General features: G+C 37.9%; 1 protein-coding gene across 1 annotated transcript in view; it reads right to left on the bottom strand.

Annotated features, from left to right (window-relative positions):
* cacna1ea (calcium channel, voltage-dependent, R type, alpha 1E subunit a) overlaps window positions 1-26,427 on the bottom strand; it is a 201,891-nt gene that overhangs the window by 64,793 nt on the left and 110,671 nt on the right. The window contains exons 7-9 of the mRNA XM_017357424.4: window positions 2,773-2,876; window positions 1,751-1,903; window positions 1,288-1,478 (exon numbers count right to left, since the gene is read on the bottom strand). Coding sequence (XP_017212913.4) covers window positions 1,288-1,478; window positions 1,751-1,903; window positions 2,773-2,876 — 448 coding nt within the window. The remainder of the gene's footprint in view (window positions 1-1,287; window positions 1,479-1,750; window positions 1,904-2,772; window positions 2,877-26,427) is intronic.

The raw sequence follows: 26,427 nt of genomic DNA, 5'->3' as shown, positions 1-26,427 counted from the left end.
TTTTTCTCACAGTAGCAATCAAAGTAGGCATATGCCAATCTTCACAAATCATAAACAAAACTCTCCAAGTAAAATGAAATCCTGACAGACAGAATCAACTTTAACACCATTTAAAATTAATAAGACAGCTCACTTTATGTTTAGTGGCCTTAACTAATATGTACTTACATTGAAATTTATGAACTCTTGACACACATCTCTTTCCATACACCTCACTGCATACCATCAAGATGTACCATGTACTGCACTTTAACCAATCCTTACTTAAAACAATATTGCCTACATTGCCTACTGTAGTTGTATTTTGCACTGCCTGTATTTCGCAATGTCTGGAGCCAGTACCCAAGCTTTTCACTCATCACAGTACACGTGGTGCTGATGATGTGACAAGTGATTTGATTTGATCAATAATATGTTACAATGTACTTATTGTGTAGATTCATGTTTTTACAATGTACTTAATCTTGATTAAATACCTGCATGTAATTACATCTGCAATTTCTGTAATTTAAAATTATACTGTAACATCTTAACCCATCACTGAACCTACCTATACTACCAAACCTGTCCCTAACGTGACCCGTATACCACCTCAATAAATTATGAACAAAGTAAGTACATTGTATTTACTTTTGATGTAAGTACCTAGTATTTAAGGCCACTTAATATAAGATTGGACCAAAAAGACTATAAAGAACAAAGTCAGCTCAACATGTAAAAGTCAAAGACCAAAGCAATTTCACCATAAGCTTTAATAATCTGAAGCATATGGAACACATCAAACCCAAAACTTACCAAGTACCTCAACTAATGAACTGTAAATACAAATATTTCAAACGCAAATGATAATGTACCTTGCTTCATCTAACGACAAAATGTGATAGATTAATGTTTAGACAGGTTCCCTTGACATCACAATTGAAGTGCAATTACCTAAATTCTAGTCATGAGGTTATAAATAAGCTGCTCCAAAGCTATGAACAAAATCCCATTCTAAATTTTTCACACTTCCTAACTTTTCTAGCCAATAGGCAGCAATGGTTTTCATGACATCACAGTCAACGGATGATCTGATCAATCAAATGACTTTTAGCATCAGAAGCATCCTGCCCTCTACAAGTTGCTAAGAAGGTTTCACGATCCTAGGCATTTATTGAAACTTTAGGATCAAATAATGCTTTGGAGCTGCATTACAAAAAAATTATATTTCTATTATTTATTAGGATTTTAATACATAGACAGAGATCCAGAACTGCTTCACACAAATCAGCTAAAATAGAAACTTACGTAATAGAGGATGGTCGTCCAGCCTTCCATGGTGATGCACTGGAAGACGGTGAGTAAAGAAAATAAGATGTTATCAAACTGAGTGATGCCATCATTGGGTCCCGTCCAGTAGCCAGAGCAGTTATAATGGTCAGGACACAGTTTGCTTCCACATGGAAATTCATTCTCAGGCGAGTCTGCTCTCTCAGAATCTGCAGAATATGACAGAGACAAGTACATTTAGTTTCCTGTATGTGTGTCATTTGTGTGTTTGTTTTATTGTTTGGTATTATGCAGAGTTTAATATGTATTGTTTAGTATTATACAGAGAAAGCCAATAAGAAAAGATGATATTAGCTTCCTGAAGGGAGCCAAGCATCTTGATTTCAGATTTGTGTCGCTGCAGTAAAACATCTCTGTACTATACGTTTGTGCATATGTGGTAGTGTTGGTCTTGTACTTTTGCCCATGTGAATCTGCTTACCTTTACCTACAGGTTCACATTGCTTGTGGAGTTTCCCACTGTAGAACTCTAATCCAATAATGGCAAACATTAGAATAGCAAAAAACAGTAGCAGTCCGATCTGAAGCAATGGCACCATTGCCTTCATTATGGATTTAAGAACTATTTGCAGACCTTAAACAAAAAGGAAATGTACATAAATAAAACACATTACTTTAAGCATATGAAAAAGTATGTGCACATTTAATGACAGGAACACTGCCACTTCTTCAAACTAGCAGAGAAATGATAGGTTGCAAATATAAAGACTTGTATTTTGGATCAGAGAATATTACAATCCAGGCTCATTCTGGTTGCGTAACCCTATGTACATTTCTGGAGAGTGAAAAATAGCAGTTTTCCCAGCAGTTTTTGTTTTCACGAATCCACCAGAGGGTAAGTGTGTGCTTTTTGAGATTTCAAATTTCTCTTGTGAGTACCATTCATGCCTGCTGTTCTCACATAAATCCACCAGAGACTGATCAATCAACTGGCCCACCCTCCTCTTTCCCTAAACCCAACCAGTAGTGTTTTCAAAAGCACCGATTGACCAACCCACCCAGTTCCCTAAACCCAACCACTGTGTTTTCCGCTGTGTCTCAAGTCCGCCAAAGTATGTGGTGAATCACTTGACAAACTGGTAACAGTGGAAAAGTCGTCTATAGTGAGGTAAGCGAGAAAAGGAATGGCATCATACCGCCCCTCGTTCGTTTTAAAGACAAAATGCAGCCATATGTTCCTCTGGCTACATAATACGCGATCTCCAGAAATGCATATACTGTAGGTCTACGTTTTCAGAATGACCCTATGTTGGAAATTTCACTTTGCCGCTACCCAAATAAAAATAACTTTTTGCATGTAGCCTGCTGATGTTCGGACTAGATTTATGTCTTTGTCTTTTTTTTTTTTAAATTTTGTACCTTATAGGCTACACAATAATATCTCTCCTAATAAATCAATTCCCACAGTGTCATTAAGAACTCCATATAGATTTGTAAACATACTAGGAATGCCAGAGACCAGTTTGAGGGGCCGTAATACCCTCACAGCCCTCAGTGTGCGCAGGTCTAATGAAATATTCATGTGGGCTCCTGCTGTGGCCAGAATCCTGTTAACAAAACAAAAACAAACTTTGGTAAGATACTTAATGAAAAAGAATTATGAGTATTTCATAGATGTGTTAATTATGATGATGTTTTGTAAACTGTGTAATCTCCATTGTTAGTGACATAATTGTTGCTGTAGTGATGACTGTAATGATGTTTTAGGTAGACTAATTAAAGCAGCAGTGTTAAATGTGTGCGGTCCATAATGAGGTAATTTCTCTCTGTGAATGACAACCAGCGCACTTTCCAATAAGGGTCACTTCTGATTCACAGCTTCTTTCTCAGTACAGGTGACTTTCATCAGGCATAAACAGTGAATCATCTCTGTTTTTCACTCCACTCGTTTGTTAAAAATTGAAAATTATTTTTCATATTTGCATGAACATAATAAGAAGTCATTAGGGACATGTTACACTCAATTTGGACTTAAAGGAACAAATCACTCAAAAACAGAATTACTGAATGTGACTTTCTCATTACTAATTTATTCAATTACATTTTAACTAATTTAGCAGTCGTTGTGGTCACAGACAAAGAGGTCAGTGCAGGCAGCAAACATAATGAACAAAAAACAAGTCAAGTATTCAGTAACAAGGCCGGGCTAGACTATTTAAAAAAAAGTTACAGCAAACAATCAACAACAAGACCCTATGAGCGCGTGAGAGAGGTGAATATATAGTCCATGTAATCAGTCTATGATTCGTTTCCAGCTAAGTGTGTGCAATCAGGGAGAGAACTGGAACTAGTGGGTGTGTGCGGTGCATGATGGGATTTGAAGTCCAGTTCCGTGACAGATTTGTAGTTCTCCAGTGATCTTCAGCTGCTTGATTGCTGGTGATTTTGACAGATATTATATGCTATTTCCCTTATGTAATTTCCCAGTAAGAACACACTCATGCTATAATGTTAGGCAATATGATTGTTTCATTATTTTTCACTACTCACATATTTCAAGATTTCCCTCAAATCATTCAGTCCTACAAGGCTTATAAACTTAATAAAACGTCAAAGTTATATTTGCCATATATATTTGCTCACTCTGTAATTGTTTATTCTTTAAACAAATAATTACTCAAGTCATCCGGTGAAAAATTCTCTATGTTTTTAAATGACAATATACTATATATTGCAGAAAATAAAATAATTAAACAATGGCAATTATTTTCTGCAGTGTTCAGCCCTAATTTGTTGATATCAATATATACTGTATATTTTGTGAATTCATTTAACCAAGGATGTAAGACTTTCAGCAGCTTTTTCTGTGCAAACCAGCAACTCAACACACAACATACAGTATGCTGGTGGTGATAGTCCAATGAAGGGGTAAAATTTCAGAGAGGAATACAAAAAAAAAAATAGTTGATCAAAATACTGATCATAGTTGTTCAGGGAATATGGGTTATCTGATCTATCTCAACTAAGCCTCCATCTCAGACAGCCAGAAAAAAGGACCTTGTAATAATGTGATATGATTGTTGTTGGTCTGCTTAGAATGAACAGAAAGCCTCTTCCCTCATAGGGACCCCATCCAGGCACGGCTCATTATAAGATGCAAATGCCGTCCTTTATTTGCTGTGCCACCTATCAGGAAAAAGCAACTCATCTGTGATGCAGCAAGCAACACTCAGAGGGAAATCAGAGCATCAGTGTGTGAGAGAGAAGCTTTTGTTTATTTATTTATTTACTTTATTTATTTATACAGGGACAATGTACAACATGACATGTTGTGCCAGAGTTAGCTATAAAGCTAATTTACATCTGTAGTCCCTGGGCAGGAAGTAACAAATTTGATTGGCAATCGCCTTCTCACAGCTACCCACGGGAAGCTGTGTGTGTAACCTGGGATGAACCATTCTTTCCAACGTCTCAACCAAAAGCTGAAATTCTGGATTCTCTCTTAGCCCAGTTCACCTGGCACTCCTGTTGTTGGCTAATTAAACTCCATCACCTTCCACCCCACTGAGATGAGAGAGACTGCCAATGAAAGGTGCATGAACCCAAGACACATATACGAGAAAGAAATACTAAAGAATATGTATTTACGCATTTGATCTAATCAAATGAAGAACAGAACCAGATCAAATAGAATGTGCCAAGAGGTTAAAAATAATACAAGATCTTACTCCCAATGCAGTACTGGGTTAAACCTCTTTAAAATACCTATAAGATTTAATCTTTGTGCATCATTTAAAAAAAAATACTCAAACGCCCATAGAGGACAAAAAACACCACTGGAAATACATCATAAAAGTATCATGTTAATGTTTTATCACTTTCACTGACATCCTATTTACCAGCATCCATCCTGATGATAACTATACCAAAAATGCATTAATGTTGAAAGATTTTGAACCCTTTAAATTACAGTTAGTTTACACAAGAACACTGCATTTTAATCGAACAAAGCCTATTAGTTTCCATATAAGGCTAAGAAGATTTGTATTATTAGTATTATTATTAATAATATTACAGTCTTGGATAAGTCAATGAAATTCAGAAATCAAAACAACATCAGTTTTGATGTATTAGAATGTTTTGTGCAAATTTTGTACAAATAAAACAGATTCTAATCTTCATAACAGAAACACCCACATCATTGTAATTATTTATTTATCAGAGGTCGCCACAGCAGAATGAACCCCCAACTTATCCAGCATGTTTTACACAGCGAATACCCTTCCAGCTGGAACCCAGTACTGGGAAACATTCATTAACACTCATTCACACACATACACTACGGCCAATTTTAGTTTATTCACCTATACTGCATGTTTTTGGACCTCTGGGGGAAACCGGAGCTCCTGGAGGAAACCCAGGCCAACACTAGGACATGCATATACCACACAGAAATGCCAACTGGCCCAGCCAAGACTTGAACCAGCGACATTCTAAATGTGAGGTGACAGTGCTAAACACTGAGCCACCGTGCCGCCCACCAAAATATGACGTTTTACACTTTTTAATAATAGTTAGCCAAAGGATTTTTCTTCTTTATGCCACTGGGCTTAAATAGTGCAATTAAAATGGTTTTCAAAGAATTTTTTTTTCCTGGAGGTCCCGAGTAAACTGTCTGTTTCTGTAAAATAGATTTAAGATGGAAAATGAGGATGAAATATATAAATATCAGTTACAATCTATTTGCCAAACTTTATGAATTTGGCATTTTCACTGACAAAATTATCAGAAACAAATTAAATGAAGAAGACAAAATCTTCAAAAGTATGCATGTGGCGAGGGGGCGTGGCCGAGAGCCGTGGGAACAGAATGAGGCCGCTGCGTAATTGGATGCACCTGTGGTGCACACTGGCCTCGAATCCCATGGAAGGAGCTCTGGTCTATAAGAGGAGGAACTATGGCAGAGTAAGCCGAGAGAGGACCGGGCCCGGACATATTGTTTTACTTTTGCTTTCAGTTTGACTGCAGTCTCCGTGAGAAGCTGCCGTCCGTTTGTTTTGGTTTAGATGACAGTCTCCGTGAGGAACTGCCATTCATGTTATAAATAAATATTTTAAAACTGCATCGGTTCTCCGCCTCTTTTTTCCCGGCGGCCAAAGGGCTGTAAACTTCATTACAACGCACAAGTTAAAATCACATACAGTTTAAGTCAGAATTATTAGCCCCCCTGAATTATTAGGCCCCTGTTTTTTTTTTTTCCCCCCAATTTATGTTTAACGCAGAGAAGATTTTTTTTCAACACATTTCTAAACATAATAGTTTGAATAACCCATTTTTAATAACTGATTTATTTTATCTTTGCTATGACGACAGTAAATAATGTTTTACTAGATATTCTTCAAGACACTTCTATACAGCTTAAAGTGACATTTAAACAACCCAAGCTCATTCTGTAAACGTAGTCCCGCGGACATTTCTGGAGACAGCGGAATGCGTCCCGGTAGGTACGTATGGCTGCGTTTATTTTTTTCAAGCGACTGCTGCGGGGCGGTGTGACTCTGTTACCTTTCGCGCTTGCCGGCCGGCCGGCCGCTTACCTCCCTGTGGAGGGCTTTCCCGCTGCAACCCGTTTGTCCACTCAGCTCACCGTGTACGTCGGCAGGCTCGAGATGCAGAGAGGAGTTGACTACGGCGATCGGTTTCCAGTCTGGGGAAGAGCGGTTCCAGCAATCAGGTAAGACAAAAACAGAATCCCAAAAATTAAGATAACGAGTTTCGTAACAGGGTGAGGACGCGGTGAAATCCGAAAATGCGGTAGAAAAAAAAAAATCAGGGCTTTTCTTTTTTTGGACGGCTTTTGTAAACTGTTGCTCGGGTTTAGGGTTGCTCGGGTCAGCCGATTGGCCGGTCGCGCAGTCAATCATCCGGTCAGAAGGACAGCGTCCTCTGGTGGGTTCACACGAGAACAGCGCGGGCGCGAACTGCACTCAACAGCGGCCTCTCGCGGATTTGCAAAAACAAAAACTGCAGCCGTACGTACCCGCCGGGATGTATTCTGCGGTCTCCAGAAACGTCCGCGGGACTACGTTTCCACAATGAGCCCGGGTTGCATTTAAATGCTCAGCTAGGTTAATTAGGTTAATTAGGCAGGTTAGTGTAATTAGGCAAGTTATTGTATAACGATGATTTGCTTTGTAGACTATTGAAAAAATATAGCTTAAAGTGGGCTAATAATTTTGACCTTAAATTAATTTTGACTTTCTCCAAAATAAAAAATATTATTAGACATACTGTGAAATTTTGGAAAAATTCAAAGGAGGGCTAATAATTCTGACTTCAATTGTAAATAATTCATATTATTCCCAATGTTGTCTTGAAAATTGTCATAACACTTCCACCAACATTCTGCAGCCATGCACATTAGAGTCAATATATTAAGACCTTTATGAAATTATCAGAGACATTCATTCATTCATTTTCTAGCCGGCTTAGTCCCTTTATTAATCTGGGGTCGCCACAGCGGAATGAACCGCCAACTTATCCAGCAGGTTTTTAAGCAGCGGATGCCCTTCCAGTCGCAACCCATCTCTGGGAAACATCAACACACACATTCACACACACACTTATACACTATGGACAATTTAGCTTGCCCAATTCAACTGTATCACATGTCTTTAGAACCAGCGACCCAGCAACCTTCTTGCTGTGAGGCGACAGCACTACCTACTGCGCCACTGCTTCGCCCATTATCAGAGACAATCTAAGATTTTTTTCATCATAATCACTTCTATACAACTCCCACTGCTCACCAATTTTGAAATTAATAAAGGCATAAAACAAACCCCGGAAAATATCCCTGCCAATATTTTCACTTCATTTCCAGCAGGGCTTTATAACAGTACAATATTAATCCCAGATTGTCCTGCATTAGTCACATCTGGGGTGTCAAGGTAGCGGGATGTCAGCGATTCTAATTAGGACCTGAGAAAGAATTAAAATAGCAACACGGGAATGAGATGAAAGACTTAACTGGAGGACTGCTAAAGAGAGGAGAGAAAACTACTCCTACATCAACAGCAAGGCTACAAATCATACAAAATATGTTTTTAAAGCATCTTAAGTAAGACAGAAAATCATATGAATACAATGACCACTGACATTTCTGACCACACTGGTTTCTGCATTCATTATAAAAAAAGTGCAAGAATGATAATTGTCAACAAGAAATCTTGAAACTTTCATGCCCCCTGCAAGCTTTGAAATGAATCCATCAGTACAAATTATATAACATTAGCACGTTCAATTAAGCTTACATAATTCATAACATGTTGTGTTTATAGCAGTAGCATTTACAAACCATCACTGCCTAGAGACAAATGCAGTCTAAGCCTAATGAAAAGATGTGTTCATATGTATATTGACAAAGGGAACACGAATTTCATGCAAGGAAAGCATCATTTCACATTTTGATATGAGGTTGAGAAGAAGGAGGGAGATCTTGACTGCTTCCTGTGAAAACAATATTGTGTGTAGGAGGGTCAGGAACACAGAGAACAAACCATAACAAAAGAGCACAAGATCCCCTTAAATACAGCACCGACTGGGCATCCGCTGTTTTACGTGATTCTGCTGTTTCTTACTAATGTTTAACACAGAGTTATAAACTGTTATACAGAGTATAAACTGTTAACTCACAATTATTATTTGAATCAACTTCATGTGCAATAATCTGCTAAACTATTTTCATATAAATCTAGTAGTCTGTACTATCCGTATAAGTTTTTTAATCAGAAAACCTTAGCTAACGCACAGTAACTACATCTTTATGATTATTACTGTAAAGTTTAAAAAGTTTCTGTGAAGATTTATTTATCATTTTGTTCTTTAGCTTCACAAAGTTTTCAACGGTAGAGAATTGTCAATACAGCTGTTTATTTTCAATATGAACATCACACATAAACAGGGTGCGAATTATGCATTGACGATCAAGGGGTCAACTTTTTCACAGGCGACGCCATTGAGATTCCCCGTATATACGGCTGACAGCAAAGGCGGCTCAGTGTCTTTCTCTTTAACTCACTCTCACATTGCTTGGTTGGCGGTGCTCCACGCATGCCAGGATCGCTCTGCATAGCTTTTTTTATTGCTATTCACAACGTTTTTAGTGTTTGTAATGTGCTTACTATTTTACTTCATTTGTTTATTTAGAGGCTTTGTTTATTTTTGTAGAAGGTATTGGATATTCATTTTTCAGTCACGTTTTGTTATTTATTTAGTTCAGCAAGAGAAGCAGTGACCCGGAAGACTCACTTGTTTTTATTCCTTTTCATGGGAGCTAGGCAAGATCTCTCTTGGAAGAACAGCTATAGTCAGGGAACTGATTTACTGCCCTACTGTCTACAGTTATTTGTTAATAATTTTTTTGTCTATTTTTTTAAGGTTGATTTAATTATATTAAAAAATATATTGACTTGGACGTCAAACTGTCATATTCAAGTGTCTGTGTCTTATGTTCGGCTCAAATACTCGTTTCATTAACAGAGCCAGTTGTAGATTTGGTGCTGTAACACTCAGAATTAAACAAAATAATTTCTACATATATAGTTGAGTACATTGAGTAGATGACAAATTCCAATATTTTAAAGTGACGCATTAGTTACCTTCCCTGGTAATTAGTTACATTTATAATTAAGTAAATCAATTACTATTTGTGAGAAGCAACAAGTAGCTATAACTAATGACTCTTTTAAAGGAACATGCCCAACACTGTTTATCAGTGACAGAACAACTCAAAAGCAAATACAGCATGCTTACTCAGGAACTGTAATAAGGCTGTCCTTGCGAAACACTGACAATTCTGTAAAAAATGCCATACACAGCCTGTGGGTGGTATAATCTTTGCTAGCCAACATAATCTTTTGCAGATCCCAACCAAAAAATGCAAAATGTGAGAGCACTGTGCCATTTACAATAACACCTAATTCGATTTACAAACCAAATGTCAATATGTGCAAATCCTCTCAAGATTTCTCAGATGATAGTGTGTGTGTTTTTAGCAGTCCGCGTGCCTTGCAATGTTGATATTGTGCTATTTTCTTGCTTTTGTCAGTTAGCCAGACAGTGCTGGTTAATTATCCCCCTCTGCCCTGTGCAGATACACGGCTCTTTGATGGGCCCTGACTCACACATGCAACCGTTACATTGTGACAGATGGCATATGAATCATTAAGACACCAGTAGATCAATTATTCATCATGGGTAAAGAGCAAACACTTAACTAATTGTCAAACATGCAGGGAGAAACAGACAAAGAGAGGCAGAGTGAGTGACATGCAGAGAAAGTAAGAGACAGAAAGAGGCAGCGGGAAGACATTTGAAACCGTAAGAAATTACAAATGATTGCTAATGATGGCCAATCAGAGGGTTTTAACCCTTGGCCTAAGTAGCTTGATTTATTTTGCCTCATGGAAACAATTAGTATGTTTAGAGAGCATGTTCAGAGAACAAAATAATATAGTTTTAGGGTAAAAGCTACACATGCCAAAAAAATAAATAAAAAACTAATTTAAAATATACAGTACAGAGCAACAGCTGGAGATCCTGTTTAGCATAAGACAGAATTGAAAAAATATTCCTCATTATCATTCAGGAGTAGGCATGGGGAACGACCGGTTTCAAGGTTTCCCACGGTTCGGAAAAGTAAAGATTTTCAAACCACAAAATTTTCTGCAATTTTACAGCTATTTTATTTAGTTTTTTAGGGCAATGGTATCTTGAGCAGAAAATAAACCTCCACATCAAAAGCTATTGGTCAGCTCATGATTCTGATGAATCTGATGATTCTCATGAAATCATTTGAATAACAAATTGCTCCTGCACCAACATCCAAGCATGCTATAGACCTGAACAGTGCGGTGGCTCACTTTATACAAAGAAAAGAAAGATATCTAAAGATGCCTTTCCAAGTGGTGAAGAATGTGTGTTTTTGAAACTAATGATGATAGCAGAAGTCAATGATTTATTAATTCTTTATTTAGCCTGACATGTTTACTGCTACAAAATATTTGAAATGTTTCTTATAATAAAATATACTGTGTTCAATAGGAGGAAAAGTTGTTGTTTTTTACCCAGACATTTAAAAATAACATATTTTAGAGCATTAATCTTATTATTATGCTACCATAGGCTGGATGATTAATTGAAAAGTCATCATTCAGAACCTATTATCGATCTAACTTTCAAGTCGATTTTTTTAAATTACTTTTCCTACTGTGTGTGGAGTCATCTAAACCCGCTCTGATAAGGTTAAACTTCTGCGTCGAGTGCACGCTTATGGTCTTGCGCAGCCTTTGTCATCATTTTCAAATGATGTGATTGGTCAGTTTGGTAGCGGTGGCAAGCGTGGGCAGGGCGGATAGCTGCAAGCCTGTTGGAGCGAGTGTTTACAAGTGTTGAGTCCCATGAAGGAGCTCTATACGGAAACTTGATTTGTGTTTACCTTATGATTAAATTTGTTGCACGTCCGCTGGTCTCCGCCTCTAAACTAGCTAGTTTTTGCTTCTTGCACGTTGTACATTAAGGCAGCATTCGGAAAAAAATAAAACACCTGCAAAGAAACTTGACACAGAGTACAATAAAAACCTGCTGCCTGCTAGCGTTTCAGCGTATTTTCCATTACATTAAAATTAATATTTACATAAAATATTTGTTTACAGAAGATGCAGGAAATGCACACATTAAAATATTATTTACAGGATATAAAAGAGCTATTTTTTTTAGAAGAGATGCTGCTTATTGTTAATTTAATTTGTTTCCAGAAGTGCAAGTTATTTATTTGTTCTTTTCAGGCAGTGTGTGTTTGATATCAGTCGTTCAACATTGATGTTCAATAAATAATCATAGATAGTAGATAGTGTGTGTGTGTTTCCTTTAATTATTTTAAAATCAAGTAATGCATCCTTCAATCAGAAATCTCTCACTTGTAATATGTGAGCATATTTACTGTAAAAAAAACTTATAAGTGAACTACAAGGGCAAAAAAAAATCTAATAAATAAAATGATCATTCATTAATCATAATCTAGTTCAAAAGGTTTAAGTAATCAAGATTTTTGATTTTAGGCCAAAATGCCCAGCCCTTGGTTATGATACTTCATAATCTTATACTAGACCATGTCTATTTAGGAGTAAATAAATATGTTCACTACAGGTATAGTTCAATTTAAAGGTGCAAAGCAATAAAGACCCCTTGTAAATACAGAATATTTGCACCTGGTATTAGAGTTACCGCCTATCCGATAACTACAGAATGGCGCTGAACACAGGTTTAAACTGGGTCCACATGTTTTGAGCTTGTCCATTTTCAACCACTTCAAGAGCAAATTGAAAGACACATTTGATCTTATGCTTTCCTGCTGTAAATGCTTGTGTGGTCAAAGGTAGTGGAACACCACATACTCTCCTCCTACTAAACCAAACACATAACCATTATGGGACGACATGTCAAAGGGAAGTGCTCCATAAGGAATATGCTTTACAGCTTGCGCATAACATGTTGTGCATTTATGCAGAAGCATTCGTACATTACACAAAATGTGTTGAGTGTAGTAAAATAATAACAGGTCTTATTGAAATTTGTTAACATAATATTGTGTTAATGTATTGACATATGGACATCACAGTGGCGCAGTGGGTAGCACGATTGACTCATAGCAGGAAGGTAGCTGGTTTGAGTCCCGGCTGGGTCTGTTGGCATTTATGTGTGGAGTTTGCATGTTCTCCCCGTGTTCGCATGGGTTTCCTCCGGGTAGAAATAATGTCAAAGGAACAATCCAGTGATATGTGAGTTTTTGAGTGAGTATTAGTGTCAGTATCAGTGAGTAACAGTTTTTGCAACACTATGAGTAATTTTTAGCACTGTGCCCTCACACTATATTTCACACCCTCACTTTTTACCAGCACTAACGTGAGGGTGGATCAGGTGGACCTGTTGTAAACATTAGTCATGAACAACCCTTCCAACTAAAATCTAGGGCTGCAACAACTAAATAGAAAAATGAATATACCTGACAATTACTGTATTCAATTATTATTATTACTTATAGCTCGTGGGGATCTGAAGGCTGAAGAGCCTTTATTAGTAATGTCACCTTCCATACTAAACAGCACATTACTATGGAAATCACATGTGAACAAAATGACAGGGACCACACAGAATTGATTAAAATAAAGCATGGCTCAACATTTAATCATGCCCACTATAATAAACATTAAAAACACTTGATTTTATCCTCCTAGGCATGCCATGTCTGTAATTTTGTCTGTGTGATCCACAGCAATGAAGATGGGTACTTCCCCAGCACATAACATTGCACTGTTTGTTGTCAAATTTAGTATTTTGTAAAATATATAGTGATTCCAACTCTCATCATTAAATTTTCATTATCTCACAGTTGTTGAATACTCAGGAGGAGGTAGGGAGGCTAAAATAATTAATTTGATTTTTTTATTAATCATTATAAGTTAATGTGTGCTTTACCCCAGATACTGTTATTTACATTGACAACAACCTTTCCGTTCTTCGGATTATGAAGCCATGCCCCCTATTGCATAACTACCCCACACTGACTTTAATGTATTATCATCAGAGGTTCAAACATTTACTCCACCATCACTAGAGCTTCACACAGGGGTAGGTGACAGCTTTCCCTCCATCTGGTAATATGACACACCCCCTGCCCTCACCATAGCAACCCCATGGCCAATCAGCGCTGCCCAATATGTACATTCCTGTTGATTACAGTAAATATAATTTAAAATGTTGGTGTGACTGTATAATTTTGATTGTTTTTAGAATCACACTGTATTATTTAGAGATTCTCAAATCCATTTTACTACAGAAATGTCAAATTTGGATTGAATGTTAAATGTTAAGTCAATTTCTATGATTACGCAGTTATGTAGTAGTAGTTACAGGTTTACTGATCACTTCACTGTTCTACAGGAGATCACTTTACCAGACAGATAGAAAAAAAACAAGAGACAGACATAGAGTGTCCCAGCCAGTTATTACCCATCCTGTCAGTGTGCCAAGCAAGTGAAGGAGAAATTACAGACTGCAGAACAGGACCTTGTCCTGAAGGAACCTATTTATCCAAATGACTTAAAAATAGAGAGCAGAAATTAGCCTAAAGAATGTTCTTGCATCCATTTTATGAGCTAATTCCTTCTTTTAGCGCTTTACATGCAACTTCCCCAGTTTTTGATAAAGAAACATGAAATAAATGCAATGTCAGCCCATATTTTATGACAAAATGGGACCATAAAATGTCATCCAGTTATGAGCAAATCCAATAAAATGATATTTAGAATCAGTAAAATGCTTTACAATCCATGTAAACATGCTACAATTACTTATTTGATATTAGTTTAATGAGATTTTATCACGATTGACCAATCAAAATAAAGTTTTCTAGACCGCTGTATAATATAAATATCACACATTGACTTTAAGGGAACACTTAATGAGTCATTAAGTTTTTGAGCTAATTTATTGACATGTACTGTATTGTAGCTGTGCAGATTACCCTAAAATTCACTCAAAGAAATCCTAAAGCTGCAACATATTGATCTCAGTCTGTTTTTCACAAGGTCTCAACAGACTATCAGTTCAGCTTTTGGCTATAGACGGACGAGTCTCTGGCTGAGCAGATCATGCTATCTATTTTACTGTCCATGTTGGACAGATGGGAGCCTTTGCAGTGAGAATAAAACAGGAGGTTCTGGTCAGGTCAGAAGAGACCACCCACCAGTCTCGACAAACGGTTACTGTATATTACTGGAAGCTGCATTTTGAACACTCCCAAAGGGCAAATTCACACAATGCTGTGCTTCTTAGCTCCTAGAGACTTACTGTTATTACCTGCTCTTTTCTGGTTTGTTTCTGTAGTGTAGGACAGTGCGCAGAAGAAAAAGACAAGGAAAGAGTGAAGCTGACAGCTTACTAATCTGAAGTACGTTTCATAATGTTCTGCTGTGTCATTCAAGTTATTTTTTTCACAATAAAAATCATAGTGCCTGATTTAATAATGTTAATATGTACTCATCGAATAACAATATATTACACAAATAAATTATTAGCTTGTTATGTTAATTATTTTGAGAAGAGCATTCTACAGTGTATTCTATAGTAATATTATAGTAATATAGTAATCAATAGTACTAGATTAGTAATCAATAGTTATCTATTTCTGTTACAAAAAAAGTTAAACCGGTCTTTATTTGACAGATGGTCCAGAAGATGCACTGAAACTGGATTGTGTACATACATAACTAAGTTTAACTAAAATTATGGCAAAAATGTCTTTTATTCTCATCATTGTAAATGTACTAAATACATAAGGCTTTTAGAAGAAAATCTATTTACTTCTCTCTGTCAGCTTTACAATAGGTGTTTGACCGTACAGCACCTCAGAGTCTGTAATCCTGATGCCATTGGCCAGATCAAGCCAGCACTCAGTCCTCGCTGTTGCTCCAACAACAAAAAAACAATGACTGGACATGACAGCAGCAGGGTACGACCCAATCAGATACTTAAAAGTGTTATTTTAGTGATCCAGATCACAAATAAATTGTTCTTTTTAACCGGATATTCTAAGTGAGGATCTGGTGTCTGTTTGTGGAAAAGATCCAAACTTCCCATCACTACTGTGTATCTAACCTAAGAATCAGCATTGCACACATACTGTATAGCAATTAGGCCTACTATTGTCTGGGTAGTTGTATTTGAATATGAGGATGGGAAGATGGTAGTGGTAAATGATAGTAGTCATATGTCCTCTGAATACATGTTTTAAAAATGTATCTTTGGAGTTTTTATTATACTATATTTATTCTGATGATTTTGCGTCTTGCACCCAACAAATTAAACAAAATTAAAACGAAGCCTTTTAAAAATATATAAACTAATAAAAATGAGTAAATCTACCTCTTAAAACAAACGAAATAAAAATACCAATTAAAAATAAAAAAAAACAATTATAACCTTGATAGATAGAGATGGAAAATACTGAAAACATCCCAAATGTCTTGTGAGCTTGAATATTGGCAAACAAAACACATTCATGCACTAGTCTATAGTCCCAATTTGATTATGTGTACAGCATTAGATTTAATTGATTCATGCAAAAATGTTCAAACTCCATGACATTCAACATTATACAATTTATTTTATTTCTATAACTAGATTTCACAATTTATTCTGATTTTTCTAAATCTTAGAAATAATAGGGCTCTATATCCCATCAAGACATTTTAGCAACAAAAAATTATGCAAACCCAAATCAACCAAATCAAGCCAAATTTGCATTTGGTGACAAAATTTTCTACATATTTTAATACAGATCTAAAGGATTATATTTACAGTAGGGCATTCAGCTACTAAAGAAGACATTTATGAAAAGCTATCCTTTTTAGATGTCACAATATATTCTGTAGTTGTAGTATAACACCTGTTAGCAAAACAAAAACAAGCCTACGCAATTTTTTAGACAACAGCACTTACACAAACCTATTAAAATATCACTGACCACCTTCAACTTCATCCCTCTGAAGTACACACTCCACCGGCACACACTCCAAACACTTGACCATGTGATCGCCATTCAGCAAATTGATCGTGAAGAGATGTCAAGTTCGCTTTGCTTTAAAAAGACAGCGAGTGTGTGAAAATCAATTCATAACCATTCATTCCTTTATTATTAAATAAAAATGTGCACAAAATCTTCACTTTCACACAGTTATTAAAAGGGATCTGAAAATGCTTTGCAAGGGATTTTCTCTCCTTAAACAGTCATTATGACTTAAAGTCTGAATATATCTATCACAAAAAAAAAAACCTTGCCAAAAAAGCTTTTAAAAGATTTTGTTTTTGGAACAACAACAACGTTACAACAAGTTTTCATTTACCTTAAAATATCAAGAAAATGTTGGTTATTTACGTTATCAGCCCGGATAACTGTATAGCTTTGTTTCTGATGAAATCATTTAGCAGTGTACATCATAGGGATGATTATATCCCTCAATATCACTGAGCATTATGATGCATCGCATCCTCGATTTGCAGTTTTACTTCACATATACAATTTTTTCATTAAGTGAAGTTTTTTCATAAACAAATTTCAAGAGGAGCACGTGCTCATGATTGACTGCGGCTGGTCCCTGCATTAGCTAATGCACGATCCACCAATCAGATGATTCCTAAATGGCTATAAATAACCAAAGCATTTAGTTTTGCCATCTTTGTCTGGAAGAATCCCCCCTTCCACCCCTACTCCTCCACTTTCCTTGACAGGGCGGCACGGAGGCCCAGTGGTTAGTACTGATGCCTCACAGCAGGAGTGTCACTGGTGCAAGCCTTTACCTGGCCAAGTTGACATTTCAGTGCTGGGTTTAAATGTTCTCCCTGTGTTGCGTGGGTTTTCCCCGGGCTCTCCGGTTTCCTCCCACAGGTCAAAAACGAGTAACTTAAGTAACTGACCAAACCAAATTGACACCATAGACAATCCATTAATCAGCAATATTTCCCTCCATAGTTATTTATAATTTGCATTTACCATTAACAAGATGGGGAGTTCTCGAGACCTACCTGAGCTCAAATTCCCCTTTCCTCCTGCAAACGGGAGGGAGCCCCGGGCTCGAGGGTCTAGTGAGCTCAGGGTTCTCTCCTAGGACAGCATGCCAAAGCACGTTTTGTAATCAATTATCAGCTGATTGCGAACTCTTGAAATACAAGCAGTTAGATATATTAACCGAACGTTTAATTTGACCTGGTCTTCTCAAACGGTCAAACATCAAATTTACATGAACAGAATTGTGTTCTGCTGCTCAGTAAGTGGGAGAGATGGAACTTTTTACAGTGTGCTCTTAGCAACACACATCGGAACTTGGGTTCTACAGTGCCATCAGTGTCCAATGAGCCAAGATGTGGGCTTTTAAAGTAGTTGGAGCATTTTTAATTACTCACAAACACACACACACACGCACACACACACACACACACACACACACACACACACACACACACACACACACATACACGTCTCACCTCCCATTTACACCTCTAGCATATCATCATATAGAATCTTGGAGTGCCATATTGAACACTACCAATACATCAAAAGAAAGCCACAGGGGGTGATCTCTTTTGCTCAGAACTCCACCTTGTCCATATACATCAATCAAACTGACAGTTGATTGGTCCAGAGATTGTGAATGACAGTGCCTGCAGACCTGCAGTCTATAAAGCTCTGGTATCTAAAAACACCAGTTGTAGGTCAAATTACTCAATCATTTTTGAAGTTATATACTGTATGCAATTTTTGTAATGCATCAGGTAAAAAAGCCTCAATAGAAAATGCTGCTGTATGAAAGAAGTTAGATCACACTTTGATTGTAATATGTCAGTTTAGACTGTTTTAAATGTAAAATGTATTGCAAATTTAATATGCTTTTCTTCCCCCAATTACACTAAAAAGGGATTTACAGATTCACTGTACAAAATGCTGGGTTCAACACAATCCCTTTATGTTGTCCCAACACAAATTGATTAGGTTAACTTAACTGTTTTTACAACTTTATGTGGCTTGAACATAAAACAATTAAGTTGTCCCAAAAAAACAAGAATTGTTTTGATTCATTTTAAATAAGTAGGTTAGTAGGAGGCAAAACTAAAATTTAGTATATATAATTGTGTATATAAATAAAATAATAAATGTAACAATACTATTGCTAATAATATAGGGAAATATAAATGATGTTTTTTTTTTTTTTTGTAATGACAGCTTCTCTACGCATCTCTTTCAAGCAGAGGTTCATTGTGTCAAGAAGGCTGACACTGTGCCTGCTCATTGGAGCATCTGTGTCTCATAGTCAAGAAGACTCAAGCCTGCTGTTCTTACATCAGCAGCTGAGGTAATGATAGTGTGTGTGAACGCATTATCCAGAAGAAGCTGTATTGTGCTAGTCACGTGGTTCAGTAAAGAGGCAGCTAGCAGACAGGCACTATAATTAACACACAAAACGTCTGCACATGTAACACAATACATGCATGTTCTCATGATCCAATGCAAGAACTGAATTGATGCGTCCTAAATCCTAATGCATTAAAAACAGCATGCTATATGTGCCAAGATTTCAAAACAACACTATAGAAACTATCCTGCCAATTACTGATAGGCATGCTTTATTTATTTAACATGAAATAAAAAGAATTAAAAGCTGCACATGGTACCTTCCCATCAAGTATATTCTCTGCATGTTTCATAGAAATGGGGAAAAGATGCAGCCGTATTTCTGCAAAGCATTGCCTTCTGTGTGCTCCTCATTATGAATATATCAGCTGGGTTTCCTCCAGCAAGCCTGTGACAGGTGAGCAGTGGTACAACTATGGCAAGCTGTTTTTTTCCCCTGCTTCCACCTCACCCAGCTCTCTCTATTACAACACTGTCCCTTCGAGCCGCATCTTAAAAATAGTGTGGGTGTAAAGCCCTGCTAGAACAATGGGGGCCATGCGCTGATGACAGCTGTCTGTCCTGTCAAAGCATGGACACCTCCGCTGTGCATCAGGCTCCAGGCAGACAAACTCATAACTCCTGTCAGAAACGAAAGCGCCTATATGCTTCTGCTTGTTCACTGAGAGTAGAAAATATTGCAGGCTCATTGCACGCTTTCTTTAGAGCAAACAACCGCAGGGAGATGAGAAGCGAGGAGATATAAACTGATCAATCAATTAATCAACAGCTGTTTATGATAATTAGGCCGCTACTGGGCTTATGTGAAGCAGGCCAAGCACACAATTTCATTAGAATGTGTGTTTACATTTGCTACCTGTCACCAAGGATGATAACCTATCATTAATTAGAGTTTAGTGTGTTTTTCCGACGATGATTCTGCTTTTCTCGTGTAATTATAACAGGTGGATGTGGATGCAGAACAGGGAGTCAAAACAGTATGTGTCATGTCTGCTGTAGTGCCATCTTGTGGTTTTCTGGACACTAGTTGTATTTTGGTTTGTTCCTGCTTTGTAGTTCACGTGATCACTAATTGTTTCCAGCTGTCTGTCATTGTCTAATTATTGTTGTCTTTATAAGCCTTGTTATGTTGTGTTTAGTTTGCCTTTGGATTTTTGCTGTTTTGCTCGTGCACCCTGTTCACCCGATTCTGGTTTGTTTTGTCCGGCTCTTATCTGTACCTAGTCTGCTCACTGACTCATCGTTTTGGTTTGTTTGTTTGTTCACTTTGTTTCATGTTGTGATCATATTTTTGAATTCCTGTTCTAACTTTGTTTGATACACTTTTGTTTATTGTGTTGTACTTTTGTCTCTGTTCGATTTTTGAACCTGGCCTGTCCCTTTATTATTAAAACTTCTATTGCTGCATTTGGATATCTTTTGTATTTTTGTAAGCCCATCGTGACATAATCCAAAGGCCACACTAATATCCAGCAGCATTTTTCCCCCCTCTTTTTCTAGTGCGTTTTTTTTTTTGTCAAGAATGAGCATTCAAATTGTTCTTCCAGCGACTGAGAAGGAGCGGTCACTTCGGCTTCAGGCATTAGCAGCTGAACGTCAGCAGGGTTGGGAGGTAGGAGCTTTTGCTCAGTTGTTTTGGACCATGGCTGTGGGACTGGGGTTGTCAGATCATGAACTAATGACCATTTTTAATCAGTGCCTGGATTACCCTCTTTCTGTTGTGGAAGTGGAGGAGCTTGGGATCACTGAATTTTGGGATTTTGCTATTCATCTTAAAATGAATGGGCAAAGTGATGACTTGGTTCCTGGGATTGTTCCTATTTCAGAAGCCCAAATTAAAGACACCACCCTCATAGACTGTGCTCGTTCTATCTCAGAGTATTTTGACTCCCTTTATGAAATTTTGGCCAGTGTTGAAATCAAGCCCACAATTGATTTTTCTGAGTTCCAGTCAATGGGAGATTCTGATCCTGAGGTTCCTTTGGAGTTTGTTTTTGTTCCAGGACCTCTTTCTAAGATGGCTGATCATTTGGAAGTTTGGTTAAATGAGGCTGATACTTATGAACATTTTTGCAAAATGGCTGTTAGTTCTGAGTTTATCCCTGAGGCTATGATCGTTTTTGAGCCAATGCCTAAGCTGATCGATATTTCTCAGCTTAAGCCCTGTTACACGCCTATTTCCAAACCAGTACCTGAACTGTCTGATTGTGTTTTTGAAACCACATGTTTGGAGGACTCTTTAGAGTTGGGGGAATTTTTATTTTCAATTTTTTCAGATTTGGATTTTGCCATTCTTAAAGAACCAGTTTTTTTTGATATCTTGAAGACGTCGTTTTTTAGTTTTTGTGAGTCCTTGTCCCCTAGGATCATTGAGACTTTGCCTTCGCCCCAAAGTGCCGGCGAACCCTCGTCCTCAAGCAGCGCCGGCGAGCCTTCGCCCCAAAGTGCCGGCGAGCACTCGCCCTCAAGCAGCGCCGGCGAGCCTTCGCCCCAAAGTGCCGGCGAGCCCTCGTCCTCAAGCAGCGCCGGCGAGCCTTCGCCCCAAAGTGCCGGCGAGCCCTCGTCCTCAAGCAGCGCCGGCGAGCCTTCGCCCCAACGTGCTGGCGAGCCCTCGCCCTCAAGCAGCGCCGGCGAGCCTTCGCCCCAATGTGCCGGCGAGCCCTCGTCCTCAAGCAGCGCCGGCGAGCCTTCGCCCCAACGTGCCGGCGAGCCCTCGTCCTCAAGCAGCGCCGGCGAGCCTTCGCCCCAAAGTGCCGGCGAGCCCTCGCCCTCAAGCAGCGCCGGCGAGCCTTCGCCCCAAAGTGCCGGCGAGCCCTCGCCCTCAAGCAGCGCCGGCGAGCCTTCGCCCCAATGTGCCGGCGAGCCCTCGCCCTCAAGCAGCGCCGGCGAGCCCTCGCCCTCTAAGGTTAGTGGGTCCTTGCCTTTCAAACCAGTCAATGCTCCATGGAAGAGGATGAGGATTCCACCTGGACCATCAAGGTGGTCTTATGTTCCACGTGGGGGGCTACTAAACCCACCAGTGGCACCTTGGTGGAACAATGACTGGCTAAAAAGGACCTTTTTCCCTGTGATGCCACCATGGTGGTTTTCTGTTTGGGGATTGATATGTCGGGACTGGTTTAATAATCTGTGTTTTGGACTTTATTCTTGTCCCTTTAGATTAAATTCTGCTCCTTTTGTCATGTAGGGATTTTGTCTTTGCAATATTGGATTGTCCCACCATCCCTCCCCCTGGTCAACCTCCGTTCCGCCTCCCTCCTAGATGGGCGCTTATTTGGGAGTGTCTGGTAGCCACTCCCTTTAAGGGGGGGTAATGTCATGTCTGCTGTAGTGCCATCTTGTGGTTTTCTGGACACTAGTTGTATTTTGGTTTGTTCCTGCTTTGTAGTTCACGTGATCACTAATTGTTTCCAGCTGTCTGTCATTGTCTAATTATTGTTGTCTTTATAAGCCTTGTTATGTTGTGTTTAGTTTGCCTTTGGATTTTTGCTGTTTTGCTCGTGCACCCTGTTCACCCGATTCTGGTTTGTTTTGTCCGGCTCTTATCTGTACCTAGTCTGCTCACTGACTCATCGTTTTGGTTTGTTTGTTTGTTCACTTTGTTTCATGTTGTGATCATATTTTTGAATTCCTGTTCTAACTTTGTTTGATACACTTTTGTTTATTGTGTTGTACTTTTGTCTCTGTTCGATTTTTGAACCTGGCCTGTCCCTTTATTATTAAAACTTCTATTGCTGCATTTGGATATCTTTTGTATTTTTGTAAGCCCATCGTGACAGTATGCTGATATTGGTTACTTTGATGAAATCTAGTGTTACAGCGAGCTCGCTTCGACCATACCATAATAAGAATCAGATACACAAAGTTATTTAATGAAATAAATATTTATTGAAGGGATTTGAATAGGGACTTGAAATAAATAAGAAATCAACAGAAATTTTCTCAACAAAAACATAAGAAGGCAAAACAAAAGAGTTGGAACAAAATTACCTCTCTGGTGAATAACAGTCCACCAGAGGAAGTGCCGTTCTTGACAAAAATTCTATTATATATATATATATATATATATATATATATATATATATATATATATATATATATATCTCCTCCACCCATAAATTAACTCATTAACAGTGACATCACACTTAGAGGCCACTGAAAGGTAAGAGAAGGAAAGACAGGAAAGTCATTAGAAACGTCATATTTACATCATCTAGATTAAAAAGCTATAAGTGGAGAAACATCAGCATAAATTAACTTTACAAAGGAAGTTGCTCGTTCGTAACATTAATTTAAATTTTGCAATTCAAAATGCAGGAAAATTTTCAAAGAAAGATTTACTTAATGGCTAGCAGGACCATGTTAACGTGAAATATTTTGACCTTTAGAGATAAAACGTTAAAAATAGTGCCACAGTAGCTGAAATGTATCATAGCATGTTTGGCAGGAAATTATTTACAATTTAAATCTCCCAGCAAGCAAAATCCTCACAGCTTAGTCACTGCCTACTCATTAGTATAACATACAATTCTGACAACAGAGTTGAGTATCCAAATGCAGCATCTTTATTTACAAGAGTAGTCAGTCAGGCAATGGTCAATCTCAGAAGCAAACAGATACAGGTAATCCAAAAGGCGAAGTCAAGAAACAGGTAAAGCATTTAAAGCATCTGTCATTTCAGAAGCGTTTCGAAACCAGTGACTCTGCATTTGATTGACAGGGTCAGAATAAAACTCTGTCTCAAATAGCCTAAAGGATTGTGAATGTGCACAGTTACTGTGCTGCAAATGGCTTTTGGGTTCGAATCCCGACTGTTTTAAGGTTTGTTAAATGTTAATTATAACATAAATGTAATTTTGCATTGTACCACAGCTGATGATAGGCACGTCAAAATAGCATCATTTTTGTAACACTGTATAACAATAACTAATATTTTTACAGTACTGTGATGGTTGGGTTTAGAGTTGGGGTGTGGGTAAGCATTATTACAATACAATCTGAGTAATTTAATAAACAAATAATACTCAATACAACTACTGTTTTTACATTAATGTGACGGGTTTAGGGTTTGGGGTAGACGTTAATAAAATACAACAAATGGGAAATTAAATGAATATTATAAATCTTTCTTGTTAACTTCTGGCCGCAACCATATCTGATCTAGCAACAACCCTGTTTTATGACCAAAACAAGACATATTTTCACAAAGTGTTCATTCGGATGTCAGACCACTGTTAAAACAAAATATGTTACAAGAAAAGAGCATTTACACCTATAATAACCAAACATCTACAGCTAAATCACCCTGGATTCGAACCCATTATCTCTGCATGTTGGTCAAGAACTCTCACCGCTCCACGAAAATCACTCAAAGCTTCAACTTTACAAGGTGGGGTTTAATACCTCAATTTGCTTAACAGTTTCTTTGCTGAAGCAGTTCCAGAGCAATACAAAATGACCACTAGGTGTGACTGTAGATATGGGTTATTGAAACGTTTCAAAGCTACGACACTTTTACTTCAACTGTTGTAGTGTTTCTTGAAGCTTCGCTTTCCTCAACACTAGAAACAGGCAAATGGTCAGTACAGTCCCCAAAGAATCAATGACGATAAAATAAGGTTGGAAAACACAGCACGGAAAAACAAGGTAAGATAAACATTTCGTAATGTTTGCAGGTTAACAAAACTAAGCAATATGAGTGAGAAAGTGAGGTATGCATGTAGTCCATGTTATGAGTGAAAACTTACTAGCTGTGTCTGTGTGTGAGTGTCCGGATTATTGTCAGCTGCTGCAGGAGTTGGTGGGTGCAAAGAGTTCTGGGAGTTGTAGTTCTGCAGGAATACCAGAATGAATCGTAACACCGCTGGCGATCACAACCCTGTCCATTAGCTTGGTTCAGATACATATCATTTTTTTTCTGAATGAAGTCTTAGTGATAGGGCGAGGAAGTGGCGCAGTAGGTAGTGCTGTCGCCTCACGACAAGAAGGTCGCTGGGTTGCTGGTTCGAACCTCGGCTCAGTTGGCGTTTCTGTGAGGAGTTTGCATGTTCTCCCTGCCTTCGCGTGGGTTCCCTTCGTGTGCTCCGGTTTCCCCCACAGTCCAAAGACATGCGGTACAGGTGAATTGGGTAGGCTAAATTGTCCGTAGTGTATGAGTGTGTGTGTGAATGTTTGCCAGAGATGGGTTGCGGCTGGAAGGACATCCGCTGTGTAAAAACTTGCTGGATAAGTTGGCGGTTCATTCTGCTGTGGCGACCCCGGATTAATAAAAGGACTAAGCCGACAAGAAAATGAATGAATGAATGAAGTCTTAGTGAGTCATCATGAACAATTTTTTTGTGCTCTCACACTATTGAAATGTTTAAAACATAATGAGAATGGTTAAAACATACTGTCAACCTCTGCACTGTTAAACATATAAATAAAATGGCTTCATTTATTTATTTTTTGTTATGTTCTAACCTTAGCCCTAGACACTGGGGTAGTAACACTACCAAAAGCTACATTATATTTGTCAGCAACGAGGCGATAACTTTGCTGTTTGTGTAATTAATCTCACAGTTTCACTACACAGAAACCATGAACAGATGCAGGAAATTTACACTCTCCCACTCTCTCCTGCTCTCTAAATATTACACCACAAACCATCCATTTAATTATGGTACCACACGACATTACAATTAAATAAATAATTTTAACAACATTTAAAATCTAATTAAAAGCATTAGGAATAAAACATTTTGAAAGTGAAGTGATCGGCATCAGAAAAAGGTAAAATTTAAGGTGAAAATGTATGTAAAAAGATTTTGGACACTGCTTGTGTTTAAATTGAATGCAAAAATGCAAAACCAAAATATCAATATGGTCAAAATATCAGATCACAAGTAAGCTTGGTGCAATAGTTCAACTGTGTAGCAAACACAGTTCTGTTAATTGGCCACTGTCTCACTGCTGTAAGGGTCCATCTATAAGTCTAATGTTGGAACTAACAGTATGGGTGAAGGTTAATATGCATGTAAGCCTTTTTATCACATGTGAAATGAAATATTTTATTTGTGTTAAAATTTATTTGAATTTGCTTCCAACTCCAATTTATAATCATTTAAATTTAGATTCATCCAATTCAAGCT

Source organism: Danio rerio, chromosome 8 (genome assembly GCF_049306965.1).
Source record: "Danio rerio strain Tuebingen ecotype United States chromosome 8, GRCz12tu, whole genome shotgun sequence".
Lineage (NCBI taxonomy): Eukaryota > Metazoa > Chordata > Actinopteri > Cypriniformes > Danionidae > Danio > Danio rerio.
The sequence above is the reverse complement of the archived record's forward strand: the minus strand, read 5'-3'. Positions and strand labels throughout refer to the sequence as shown.